The sequence below is a fragment of the Ammodytes marinus genome, assembly GCF_949987685.1.
Source record: "Ammodytes marinus genome assembly, chromosome: 24".
Taxonomy (NCBI): Eukaryota; Metazoa; Chordata; class Actinopteri; order Uranoscopiformes; family Ammodytidae; genus Ammodytes; species Ammodytes marinus.
The window spans coordinates 9699335-9712666 of record NC_137228.1 but is presented as its reverse complement, the minus strand read 5'-3'; the positions used below and the strand labels follow the sequence as shown (position 1 = coordinate 9712666).

Below are 13332 nucleotides of genomic sequence, written 5' to 3'. Positions count from 1 at the left end.
ACAGACCGATCCGTGAACACTGCAAAATTGTCTCCCCTTTCAATACTTTAATCCCTAGGATATTGGGTTATGCCATCAACATCAACAGGCAGATCTGGCTTAATCCGGATTTGTTTGTTGTTGTCAGCTCATAGAAAATAGTTAATGTGATAATAAACCGAAATCTAGCCTGGTTCCTGGATTGGGTACAATCTAAAAAAAAAAGCAGCCTACAGTAAATCCTTATACAGAAGTACTTTTTAGCAACATAACCAGCAAAGCCTTACCACCACACAAATCACTAGAAGGATGAGTATAGGATGCAGGATTCCCATTTGAACATTTGCATTAGCCACAATTCCTTAGAGATCGAAAAACTAAATTCTAATAATAAAAAGGAGGGGCTATAGATGTCAAACTGTGTGCTCAGGCTCTTAAAAAAAACTGGTGTCAAACATTCCCTTCATGATCACACTGCGCGTCTGATCCCATGAGCTTACAGCTCCATCTAGAGGTGAATATGGGAAACTACTTTGTTTTTCAAGACAGATTCAACATGGCTGCCCCCTTGTAGACGTGTTTTGGGATCAAAGTTTTGGAGCTGCGAAACCATGAGGGATCTCATTCTCAGGTAAAACAACAACACAGACACACAGAAAGGGGTTTTATAGCAGGGTGAATGGTGCACACTGGGGTGACAACACAGAGTGGCTGTTTTTCACGGTGCTGTTTATTATGTTACATGGGTTTATTGGTGCTTGTCATAAAGATTAAAGGTAGAGTCAACGATTCTGGAGAAGGCTTGTTGCCAAAATCACTTCTTGTCAAAATAAGAGATTATCTCCTTGTGATACACTTGTCCGTACTGTGTGCGCTGTAAATTAATTCACAGTTTATAGGCTCTGTAAACGGGTATGTAAACAAAGGAGGGGGCACCATAGCTAACAACATGCCTCTATACGGAGGTCGTTGTTGTAGATTTATTAATATTTTGTACTTTTATTCCTATTTTATTTACCTTTAAAAAAAAGAGCACTGAACAAGATCGGCACCTTCATTTTGTTGCGTAAATACACTGTGTTTTTACCCAATGACAAATAAAGCTTCTATTCTATTCTGTTTAAGTTAACCACTGTCCTCATTAAAGTGTCTTTTAAAAACTCACTATTTTAGACATGCTTTTTATTGGTTTTAATATTTGTCGGTTTTTCTTTGTGTATTACCTTTCACTTTGTTTTTGATTCATATTTTGAATGTTTGCTTGTTGTCTTTTTAAATGAATAAAGCACTTTGTAACTTTTTTAAAAAGCGCTTTATAAATAATAAAGGTATTATTATTATTATTATTATTATTATTATTATTATTATTATTATTATTCAGTAGTTCGGTGTTTTTTATCTATTTAACTACCTAACATGTCTCTCTTTGTAGCCCATCATGGACACAAAAGAGATAGTCCGCTGTGCTCTGCAGATAGAGAGAGCCAACGCAGACAGAAGCTATGGGAACCTCCCGACCCTCCTCGCTGACCTTGATAAGGCTCATGTCACGGCGGAACAGCTGGAGGCCACGGACGTGGTCAAAGTTCTCTACGGGCTCCTGAGAACCTGCTCCGATGGCGGCGTGAAGAAGACTGCTAAGAGCTTGTTGTCTAAGTGGAAGAGACAGTACAGGACAGACCCGGAGCTCTCTCGCGAGGTTTCCCCAGCAGCCTCGGACAACGCTGGGGATATTTCCAAGCACAGGGATTCCAACTGTGGTTCGGAAGAGACATGTGACGGGAAAGTAAAGAGTGTTAAGAGTGCAGAAGAACAAGAGGAGGCCAAACAAAGCGGCATTGAGTCTTGTAACTTCTCGTCCGTGAGATCCAAATGTGTCCAGCTCCTTCTTGCCGCCCTCTGCCCAGAACTCCCAGACCGAGAGAGGTTTGCAGAGCTGGCCGCGGACATCGAGCGACACATCCACGGGCGCCACAAAGCCAGCCAGCTCAAGTACAAAGCCTGCGTGAGGAGCAAGGTGGCCAACTTGAGGAACCCCAAAAGCAATCATCTCCGCCAGGGAATACTGAGCGGCTCCCTGTGTCCAGAGGCCTTCGCACGGATGTCCGCAGAGGAGATGGCCGGCGCCGAACTGCGTCAGCTAAGGGAGGAATACTCAAGTCAGGGCGTGAGCGAGAGACAGCTACCCAGAGCGGTAGAGGGCACACACACGCAGAAGGTTCGTTGCAAGAGATGTGGGGGGACAGACTGCAGCGTGACGCAGGTGTCTAGGGGGGCCCTGTTCCTGCCGGCCTGGGTGAGAAGTAGCGGCCCGGACGAAGACGCAATGACCTTTGTGACCTGCGGAGGGTGTGGTCAGCAGTGGTACCACAGTGGCTGGGTCTGCCTCTGAATCCTGAATTCTATTTACTACTTACAGCTTCTCATTTGCTGGTTATATGACAGCACAGAGTATATCTTTGAGTCAGGAGCTGTTGGTCGCACAGAAGAAGACATTGTAAGAGTTCATATTGAATTCTATGAACTATTATGTGCTCTACTTTCTGACATTTTGTTGATCAAGGATAGTTTTGAAGTTTTTGGTACAGCTTTTATTTTCGTTTTCGGGCACTACTCTCTCTGCATCTGTCTTGTTTTCTCGATTAACTGATTAATCGTTTGGCCTATAAAAAGTCAAAAGGTGGTAAAATGCCCATCACACAATATTCAAACAACATCTATACCAATATAATAAAGCTGACATATGTGCCAGTATATGTACATAAAATATATTGCACTGTTAAATGAATTATTCCACAAGGTGGTAGGAGAAAAGGAGAGAGATTGCATATTTGTATTCCCTGTTTTAAACGACCAACAGTCCAAAACCCCCAAATATTCAGTTTTCTATTATTAAAGTATTAAAATCCCAACATATTTACTTTCGAGGAGCTGGAAACAATACATTTCTGGCATTTTGACTTTTCATTTCTGCTGAATAATATCCTTGCGAGGCCCCGATTGTTTGAGCTCTACTGTCGTGTTATCATATAGCGTGTAACCGCTCTCATTTTTGTGGTTTTCCTGTTATCACCTCAAGTGATTCTGTATTGACTATGTTAAAACATTGTGGTTGAGACTTTGTGGTTGCTCTTCTTGTGTCTGGAAGCACGACATACTACCTGTTTTTAATGCCTGGTTAAGAACAGCCAATTGAGACTGAAATGGGAAGAACAGTCAGAGAAAACCACAGAGGAAACAACGGACAGAGCATTGGCTAGGGACTGATCACATACTCGTGGCTTGGACAAAGAATTCGGGGGAGGTGTCCCACTGGCTGAAAGGCTAAGTCACTGCCTATTGCTGTTTCAAACTGAAGGCACAACTTCTCAATACGCAGCTCTCTTCATTTTATTTTTGTCTGCTAATATAACTGCGTATCCTGGCTCCTCTTTCATTCTGTTTCTCCTCAGAGGAATATCTTTAAAGGCCTTGACCTTTGCCCTTGAAGTTTTTTGCTGTTATTCCAAGTGATACAAGTCACGGATGCTGAAATTCCTGAAAAAGAAGAGTAAGGCCCCTAGCCCTATAGCTGGCTACAATATCTCATTCATGTGGAGCAAACTGGCTGCAGAGGATGAGGCATGTGACCCTTAGAGAACGGTGAGCATGTGAGTCAGTAATCCTGAGCAGCCTCGGGCCGGGTATCCCATGGTGCTTCACTGCAGCCGACGTGGCACGCCGAGTAATGTACACGTCAGCGTGACGACATCTTGTCCGTACAGGGATTTTTTTCTGAGTCCAATCCATGTCTTTGCCAAATAATTGTAATTTACCGCTATAGGCTACTTGTGAGGTTGTTTTGTTGTGGGAAGCAACAATACATGCACCGTATACTGTCTGCACATTAGTCATCCTGCAACACACATGAGTTCTGCTTTCCTATCACATGTAAATGTGACAAGTGCTGATTCAAGTACTTATTCCATTCAATGTCATTCTTTCAATATCCTCCTGTTGAGCACATTTCCAGGTCCAACGCCATCCTTTATGCTCAACTATATTTTTAAAGGATAAATCAGGGACACCCCCCCCCCCCCCCCCCCCCCCCCCCCCCCTGTAACGGATATCTCATGGTTGTCAGATACGGGACTGCAATATCTGGTCAGTGAGATACAGTAGTGTGGCTGCTCCGTATCGTGGCACGGTGGCTTTGTAGGTGTTGCTTCTCTCAGATGATAAAGGCATAGGCTACATTCTGATCATCTTCGCTCATAGTTGTAGTAGTGACAGTGCACAGTGTTAGGCCAATATAAAGTCCTAGTTTGCAGCAGACTATAAGGACCTTTAACCCAGTGGTTCCCAACTTGTTTACAGTGCTTTTTCGTTATTTGATTGTTAGAAGAATCCTGTTGTCTATTCATGAAATAAATCTGTAAAAGTAATATGTCTTTCTTTTTTAACCTAGTTGATCATGTGACCATAGCCTATTTCTTAATGGAGCCATTTTGATGGTCCTAAATCCCCAAATGTGCATTTTTAAATAAAAGTCTCACGTATGTCCGTATGCAATAGGTCGCACAAAGAGTTTTTTAAAGTGTTTGAACACACGGACGCACTGGGCGCATGATGAGCGGAGGCGTGACGCTCCCGGGTCATATGAGCGTCATCAGAGCAGAGGGGACACCGTACGGAGCGCCATGTCAACGCCTGCCCGGTGGACAGCAGCACCTAGCCGGGGAGGAAAGAGGGGGAACCAACTGCAGGAGCCGGGCTGTTACCACTATATCGACAGGTACAGTCAATTTGTTTGACTTATCTTCAAATATCATGAGAAGAAACTCTCACTTTCTGTTGCAAATGTGGTTGCGCCCATTATCGGACAGTTACGGTTTACAGTGAAGCTTCCATTATTGACAAAACTCCTTGCTACTTAGCTCCTTTCCTCAAAATATTGACGGCTAATAAACAAAGGTAAGCAAAACACAATATCCAGCCATGTGATCTCAAGATTATGCTAGTTTTTGATGGATAAACACCTCTTTTAGATAAATGAATCATGTATGCTAGCTAGGTTATGCCAACGCGTATAAACCGAGTAACTATTTGTATTTTATAAAATGTGTCTTCTACCAACTATGATATGTTTCCCCAGAAGTTAAAGATATTTCAATCTAGAAAAATAAAGGTAAAAGAGACTGAAGTGTTGTTGAAGAAAAATAGGCTGTGCTTGGATTACTAGCTCCAAAACTCCAACCTTTATGAAAATCAGCCGAAAACAACGCTATCATTATAATTAAAATATATAAGCCTATTTATAAATATTAAGTTGAATAAAGTGTAAACATGTTTTGTACAAAATTCAAAGTAAGCTTACTGCTGCTGTGCTCGTGTTTTTAATCTAATTTATTGATAGCAAATGGAAAATGATTAACTATATTTATTAAATGTTGTTGTTCAAAGCTGAATCATGTGGTTGGTTTGGTTGGTTGTTTTGGTGGAAATATTCATTAGCTTTTTATTTGGGAATGAGCCCAAACAGAAGCCTCCTCTTTAAAAGTAGCCTCTGCTGGATGGAGCACATGACTTGTGAGTGTGTGTGTGTGTGTGTGTGTGTGTGTGTGTGTGTGTGTGTGTGTGTGTGTGTGTGTGTGTGTGTGTGTGTGTGTGTGTGTGTGTGTGTGTGTGTGTGTGTGTGTGTGTGTGTGTGTCGACACTACATTTATGGCTAAACCATGGACATATTGAGCTTTGAACTCATCAGAGTACTAGTACATATTGTAGGCTATTAATAATATTTATATTGCACAAGTTCGGTAAATGGTGACATTTGGAATAGACGATGGAATAACTACAATATTTAATTTGGTATAACCTGGAAATACAAGTAGAGCTGAAATAATGAGCTTAATAATCAATACATTTTTTGATTGTTGATTAATCTTTTTTTCAAATATAATTGTTTCAAGGTGAATGCCAAATGATAACTGGTTACAGCTTCTCTTTCTTTCTCAAATATGATAGTTGGGAAATCATAACGGTAATTATTATATATATACCGTTGACATTTTATACACAAACCATTAACTCGAGATCATCAGAAGGTTATTAAATAAAATAAATAAAAATGCTATATGGTCTATTTCTAGTATTGAATATGAGCCTGTAGGCTTGTAGCATAACATAGGAGTCATTATGTGTGGAGACACTAAGCTGATTATGGGTCATCTCATGTTTGGGAGAGGTATTTTTCTTTAGAGGCAGTTTTGTCTACACACTAGTTGCTTTAAACTTCACCTAACATTATTATTTAAATGATTAAAGCCTCCACCCAAGACCTTTCTTCATTAACTGGATACTACGTGTACTCACTTGTTGTTGGAGTGACAGCCAGCTATTGTAACTCTCCACCCTAACCTGCTTGTGACTCCCTGTGAGAGATTTACTCTGGTATGTGGGTGGCATGATTGAGCCATTTAGCTTAAACTACCTTGTTAATTATGCAAGTGTGTGGTAGTATGCAACTTAAATGTGTGGGTCAGTCCTCACTGTGCTTTGCAGCTGAGCCTGTGTGTGGGTGAACTCATTTTGGTGTTAACACACACAACTAGCTCTCTCTCTCTCTCACCCCCGCCCCTCTCTCTTTCACACTACAGATTGGTGACAGATATGATGTGTGCGCTGATGTAACGGTGAGGAATTATTCTAAAAAACTTCTGTTGTTGAATCAGTAGTGGGCGACTCACTGCTCCATGTGACTTACTGTGCGGATCATTTAATGCACAACACAATATAGTTGTAGCTGTGTAGGAAGTTCATTAGACGCAAATGTGTAATGAGTGGGGCCATGGCTGTTTTTCTTTAATAGGATTATGTAGTTGACTGACTTTAATCAGCTCTCCTTGGCCCACTGTCATAGTGGGATGAAACATATAAACAGTCAGTAATAGCTTCTTACAGGAGGTGTGCTATTCAGTGAAAGTGTATTGAGAAGAACTTTTCTTATCCAAAACAGAACCTTATCTGTGAGGGCAAAGGTAAAAAGACAATAAAGTTATACCAGGACTACATACACACTAGCTGATTTAGGCCAAGATGGTATTTAGTTGTACTGTACTTGATAGCTGTAGGCTACTTTGCCTTCTTTTACAAAACAAGAAGGCAAAATATTACATACATAGAGATCATATACTTATAAGAAAACAATGGTGGTGGAATGACAAAACAATTTCAAGTAAAGACAATGCTGATTGAAACATTGTAGAGCATTTTCTTTATACTTCTATTTCTAAGACAGAAAGATAAATCAAAAAGAAAATAATTGCTAGTTGCAAAGCTGGATCTCTATGGCTGCTAAAATGCTCTTTTGCGTTCTAATATGATGTTTTTGTTGTTGTTGTGCTTTTCAGGTGAAACTACTCTTGCTCACTGTCGTTGCCTTTTGAAAAGCCTCACTGCTGCCATGACGGCCTCCAAGACGGCCTTGCTGAAGGTGATCCTTTTGGGCGACGGCGGCGTGGGCAAGTCGTCGCTGATGAACCGCTACGTCACCAGCAAGTTTGACTCGCACCTCTTCCACACCATCGGCGTGGAGTTCCTCAACAGGGAGCTGGAGGTGGACGGCCAGCGCGTCACCCTGCAGATCTGGGACACGGCTGGCCAGGAGCGCTTCCGCAGCCTCCGCACGCCCTTCTACCGCGGCTCCGACTGCTGCCTGCTCACCTTCAGCCTGGACGACGGACAGAGCTTCAACAACCTGGCAAACTGGAAGAAGGAGTTCACGTACTACGCAGATGTAAAAGACCCGGATAGTTTCCCCTTCGTGGTGCTGGGCAACAAAGTGGATGTGCCCGAGCGGCAGGTGTCGGGGGAGGACGCGCGGCAGTGGTGCAGAGAGAACGGAGGGTGTCCGTACTTTGAGACGAGCGCCAAGGACTCGACTAATGTAGCGTCTGCCTTCGAGGAGGCGGTGCGGCGCATACTGGCGTTGGACGACAGAGCCGACCACCTCATCCACACCAACACAGTCAACCTGCAGAGGAAGAGTCCCACTGACTCATCCTGCTGCTGAGATATGACTGTTGAATGGAATGAACAGGAGCTCATGTGACGCAGTCTGCAGTTTGCCTCATGCTGTGTGGGGTTGAGTGTTTGCAAAAAGAGGAAGTGGATCAGCAAATATTTCTATTTCTAAGACCAAAACTGAGGATTGTTTCTGCAAATATTCAACATTTTCACCAAACAAGGGAAACAAAACTCTCCACTCACCATTTTCCAACTCTGATCAAGACTGCATTTTGGGGAATATAACCAATATTTTACACTTAACATTATGTTCGGTTCTCTAAAAACACTATTTGAATCTGTCTAAAGTTTGACGCCTCTGATGCAGCTGTTGCTGGAAGCGTTAACCCACAAAAAGAGAAGTAGATACAGAAACTATACCACCACGTTCACAGCTCAAATATTGTAATGTATTACAAGAGTTTAAAATGGATTGGAACCTGTCAACACTCCCACATGATTCCCAGGTCTTTAAATAAACAAACATATGTTATCAATCTTTAAAGTGCTGTTCAATTTTTTATATAATTTGTTTGCATAAAAATGCCTAATTTGCAGTTATTGTAGGTTTAGAAACAAAGAACTGCTACATTTCCATCTATAAATCAAACTCTATGACATAGTTGAAATGAGGGCACCTAAAAATGTATGTGATCAAATAAATGACAGATAGGAAACACTATTTCTCTGGTAAGTTCATTGTTGCGATTGATTGCTACAAATGATCAACTAGTTTTGATTAAATAATTTAATTATTTGTTTTGTAGTTTTTATATAACTGAATATCTGCCAAACTTTTTAAATGGAGCTGACTGCTTGTAATATTCAAATGACTAAATAACAGGCCTGTATGATCTAATTTAGCATTGCCTACATGAGGGCAAACGACTCCCACTTTTTTCTACCACACTGAAAATAAAACCAGCCAACAATGAAACTATAGCAACTCTGTTTGTGTTATTCTCATCACCCTCCCCCTCCCCAATTTGAAGAGCAGTACCTTCTTTGTCCACAAGGTTGTGCCCACATCCAAAACATTTGATTGACAAATGCCAAGCATGTGGCCTCACAGTAACATTAATTTCCATCTCATTTGTAAATGAATGCACCAAAGGGAATGACATGGGCTCAATTAATTATATGCAGAATAAATAAATAGTATGCTTTGTTTCCATAAAAGCAAAAACAAATTGGTTCAAACAGTCTACCTCACACACTTCAGAGCAGGTAAAAGTGTAAGCACCTCTGTGTGGGGGAAGTCAAGTCTGCAATGAATGCCATAATAAACCCCACAATCTGATATTTGTTTAATCTAAAACTAATAATGTAATCTGGCCACTTCTACTGACTTAATGAGTAAATAGCTCCTTATGATTCATGTAAGGAGCATGAAAAGTGAAGCTAGTTTTCCCTCAAATTTAATGTAGGCCTTTTTAGATTATTGGCTGTTGGTTGTGGCAATATCTGGTAGATATTTTTCACTATTCTTTTGACGTTTTATAGATCAAACAATTACTTAGTTGATGGACATTACAGGAAGCTACTGCTGTACTAATTATCACTTTGATTTTAAATGTGGGTCTGTTGCCAAAAACAGGAAATACAAAAACGTAAAGAGACCCAAACACAAGAATGAGACAGGACACAACGGCGTCACGATAATAAAAAATATCGGTTTTACTAGAGAAGGTTACAAAAATCATCACTATATAGGAGTCGTAGAACTATTTCCAACTTAAAAAATAAAACCATAATGAAACACCTACAAGGGAGTACAATGCCATCCAAGTACAATGGAGTTTTCTTTAGAAAAGAGTGGGTGGAAAGAAGAGGGGGGGGGGGGGCAAACACCGCCTACCATAGTTGTCAGTACATTGACTACACATCACCTGAAAAACTGCAAAGACACAGTCATGTCTCCTTCATGCAAATAACGAGGAAACGACAACACCCTGACACGCATCGTCTTATAGGAAATTGAAGTTTGCCTTTACATCAACCTGGCGTCAAAGCACGTATATTTATCAAACATAACACACGTGGCAATATAGTCCTTTTTTATACAGAATAGACAGCTGCACACATGGACGATACTGACATGCTTCATCTCATCAAAGTTCAGAAATGTGTCTTCTTCAGTGTTTATGATATTTTAAATATTTTTTTAGGGTAAACTAACTGGTGATGATCGAATATAGAATACAAATCGTGATTATTAAACAATATCTGATTATAAAATTAATGTATGAAAATTCCTGACTTATTTTTATTCAGTGTAAACATACAAAACAGTCTCTGTGGCTCGTATGAGAGGCATGGCGTTGAAAAGAAAGAAAGAAAGAAAAAAGTGACATTTTTCGTCAACTCACATGTTGACAAGTCACTCATTTGGCCGGCAGTTGAATAAAGTAAGCACAAACAAGTTCCATAAAATCATTATTACTGAATCACTACAATAAACTCATCTGCCTATAACCGATAAAACATTAAAAATCAATTTCTGTATTGTTTTTTTTTCTTCACATTTTAAAAATGTACACTTCACAAGCACCTGAAACCATCATATGACTGCACTGTATCCCTCTCACGACATATCATTTAAGATGTTACATTACAATTATTATATCAAATGCAGAACTAGTATTTGAGTGCTAAACAGGGTACATTTACGTATATTTTGTGGTAAAAAATTAAAGAGCATGGCAAAACACTGAGGTGTAAATTGAGATCTTTTACCGGGTGATTTGGCTATTTACAGGTGAACTTCATTCATAAAAGGAGGGATTGTAGAAAATGGCAGAACTGTTTTTTAAAACTGTATACAGTAGTTCACACAGGACAGCATGTGTCACAGTTTGGTAAGGGTTAGTGTTTAAATGTTGAGGCTTTGGGAAAGAAAACTTGCTAAAATCAGATTTGGTTGATACCTGAGGTGTGTGAAATACCTATTGTGTGAAAAGACCAAGACCGATTTATTTCTTCGATTTCAGCTGCAGCTGGTGACAATTAAAGCAAAATCTATGCCGCTTTCAAAAGGAAAAAAACACTGTTCTTGCCAAGAACTAGATGCGAAGATTGATACTACTTTCGTGTTTGTACTGTATATATCAAGCTAACGTGAGAGGCCGGTTAGAACCCTTAAACATGGCTAACAGAGCAAACACCTAGCCTGGTCCGATGTGAAAATAATCAAATTTCCAGTCTTAATGTCAACCTAACTAGCCCGCTGCTAGCCGTAGCTTCAGATTCAACATGGTATCAATCTTCTCATATTTGACAACAAAGCAAAGGTACCTTTCCTAAAACTGTTCCTTATTAAAAGTTTGCTACACCTCTGGTCTTGAATAAACGGTTAATACCCTGCTGGATAAATATGTAAATGCACAATAATCCTTGAGATGCCACATGATAATGAGTCATTTAGGTATTTCTATTAAAGAGAGGTGGCTGGGGTGCTGAGTGTTTCTGAGGGATTTCCATTCTTCCTTTTTTTGTATTCGTAATAGTGCAACAACATATCGAGCATAAGCAATAAAAAGTCAAAGATGGAGAAGAAAGTAAAGGAAAAAAGAAACCTATGAGCGCAGAATACGTAAAGAAAGAAGAAAGATCATAATAGGACCTGGCATACTTTTCAAAGAGTATTAAAAAAAAACAATCACACACATTCGCACAATATATTCATATTCATATATATGCATATAAAACACCACAAAAAAAAGAAAACGGAGGAAGTTGGTCGCTGCCTGGCTTCCCTGTTGCTGAAGCGGACAGTGAAGAATGTTTTTATTTTTTTAAATATTTATTTTTTTACGCTTTTAAGAGCATGTGCTGGCTCAGGGCGCAAGGCCATCACAGCCAGGCCCACCTTCACGAGCCACCCCCCCGCCCCCCCCAAAAAAAAAGCATGGTGGGGAGGAGACGCTTCTGAAAAAAACAAGATGTACCAAAGCCTACCTGAGCTCAACCACTGATGGGCTGGCGAGCTCAAACCGTTTGTGAAGCGTCTGCCTCCATCTTGGCCTGCCGCTTCTCCCGATCCTGCATCCTCTTCCCCTCTCATTGAGCCCACCACTCTGAACCAACATGGTGGAAAGGAAGAGGATGGAGAATCAGGAGGCTGGAGGGTGGAGGGTGGGGAGGGGACTATCAAACATGACCGAGGTGCTCTTGTTTTAAAACGGGCTGGGGCTGGGTGTTGGAGGGTGGAGGGGGCTTGGAGGTGCTGTGAGGAGATGGGTGGTGGTGGTGGTAGGAGAGGAACTAGCTTGTCCTTTATGAGTAGGAGGAGGAGTTCTGGCCCTCCTTGGAGCGCGCCTCGGCCTCCAGATCCTGGTCGTCCTTGGTCTTGATGTCCTGGTACTCGTGCGTGGAGACGGCGCTCCTCAGGTAGGCCCAGTTGGCCGCTAGAATCATCAGGTAGTGGATCTGAAGGGGAAACAGAGATGTTTTCTTCATTGTCAGTAACAGAAGCTGTGTCCCAGTTCAAAACAACATACTAACTTGAAGCCGGTTTTAAGTAAAAGGTGTTTATCCTCAGAAGTAACAATTATGCTCTACATTTTTTGTTTTGATGTGGTGTTGATGGATGGAACTGTATGTCCGACAATGCATTGCACAAAGGAAAAGCCAATAAAAACTCGGAAAATTAGAAACAATTGTGAATGGCTGTGAAACATCCTCAGAAATTCAACTACTGAATTTATGATGTTCAGGTTATGATTATCAGGAAAAAGAAATATGGATCTAGTTTGGCATACTATTTGCACTCTTTTGCTCAAATACTAGTCTGCATCTCTTTTGAGTTAGTTGAAAAACAGAGGGTCGTCACACAACATTGGGAGAGAAGATTTTTTTTCTTTCTTTCTCTGTCTCCCCATTTCCCTAGACCAGGGGTGTCCAGTGTCTCCATATTATTTTTGAATACAAAATTCTTCAGATTAAGCCTCTTAATTTTCCTCTCAAAGTGCACCAGATTCATGCATTTCACTTTAAAATTTTTTAAAAATATCACGGGGGGGATACCCCCGGACCCTAGGGGATGTCGACTGGCTTCTATTTTCACCCAGCTGAACATTGGAGGCAATAGCAGAATACACTGGGTGTCTGGATGGCATTTAACAATAGTTAATGATTTGGTCAGCCCTAACATTGGAGAGGGGCCCCCCTAATCAAATTCTGCTTAGGGCCCCATGAAGGCTTGGGCCAGCTCTGAGGGGAAATGTGTCTGTTTAAAGGAAAGTGTTGCCGTGAAGAAGGATTTAAATTTACGAAGATACTAAGAAACTAAACATAAGAGCAGCTACATGG

At 40.9% G+C, this 13332-nt stretch overlaps 3 protein-coding genes across 4 annotated transcripts in view; 2 read left to right on the top strand and 1 right to left on the bottom strand.

Moving 5' to 3' along the window:
• The first annotated feature begins 500 nt into the window (after nucleotides 1-500).
• On the top strand, nucleotides 501-3097 carry tceanc (transcription elongation factor A N-terminal and central domain containing). Its single transcript, XM_080053168.1, has 2 exons — nucleotides 501-610; nucleotides 1412-3097. The coding sequence occupies exon 2, from the start codon at nucleotides 1418-1420 to the stop codon at nucleotides 2369-2371; it is 954 nt and encodes a 317-aa protein (XP_079909294.1). The 5' UTR covers nucleotides 501-610; nucleotides 1412-1417; the 3' UTR covers nucleotides 2372-3097.
• A 1519-nt stretch (nucleotides 3098-4616) lies between these two features.
• LOC307269780 (ras-related protein Rab-9A-like) lies at nucleotides 4617-8864 on the top strand. 2 transcript variants are annotated; one of them, XM_080052817.1, is made up of 3 exons: nucleotides 4617-4753; nucleotides 6615-6650; nucleotides 7368-8864. In XM_080052817.1, exon 3 carries the CDS (start codon nucleotides 7421-7423, stop codon nucleotides 8027-8029), a length of 609 nt encoding a protein of 202 aa, XP_079908943.1. In that variant the 5' UTR covers nucleotides 4617-4753; nucleotides 6615-6650; nucleotides 7368-7420; the 3' UTR covers nucleotides 8030-8864. The 2 variants fall into 2 exon arrangements, with proteins under 2 accessions (XP_079908943.1, XP_079908944.1); XM_080052818.1 differs by lacking the exon at nucleotides 6615-6650 and having other exon boundaries at nucleotides 4650-4753.
• Nucleotides 8865-12297: 3433 nt separating this feature from the next.
• LOC307269875 (neuronal membrane glycoprotein M6-b-like) overlaps nucleotides 12298-13332 on the bottom strand; it is a gene marked incomplete at its 3' end in the record, with an annotated part of 18618 nt that continues 17583 nt past the window's right edge. The window contains exon 4 of the mRNA XM_080052957.1: nucleotides 12298-12450. Coding sequence (XP_079909083.1) covers nucleotides 12298-12450 — 153 coding nt within the window. The remainder of the gene's footprint in view (nucleotides 12451-13332) is intronic.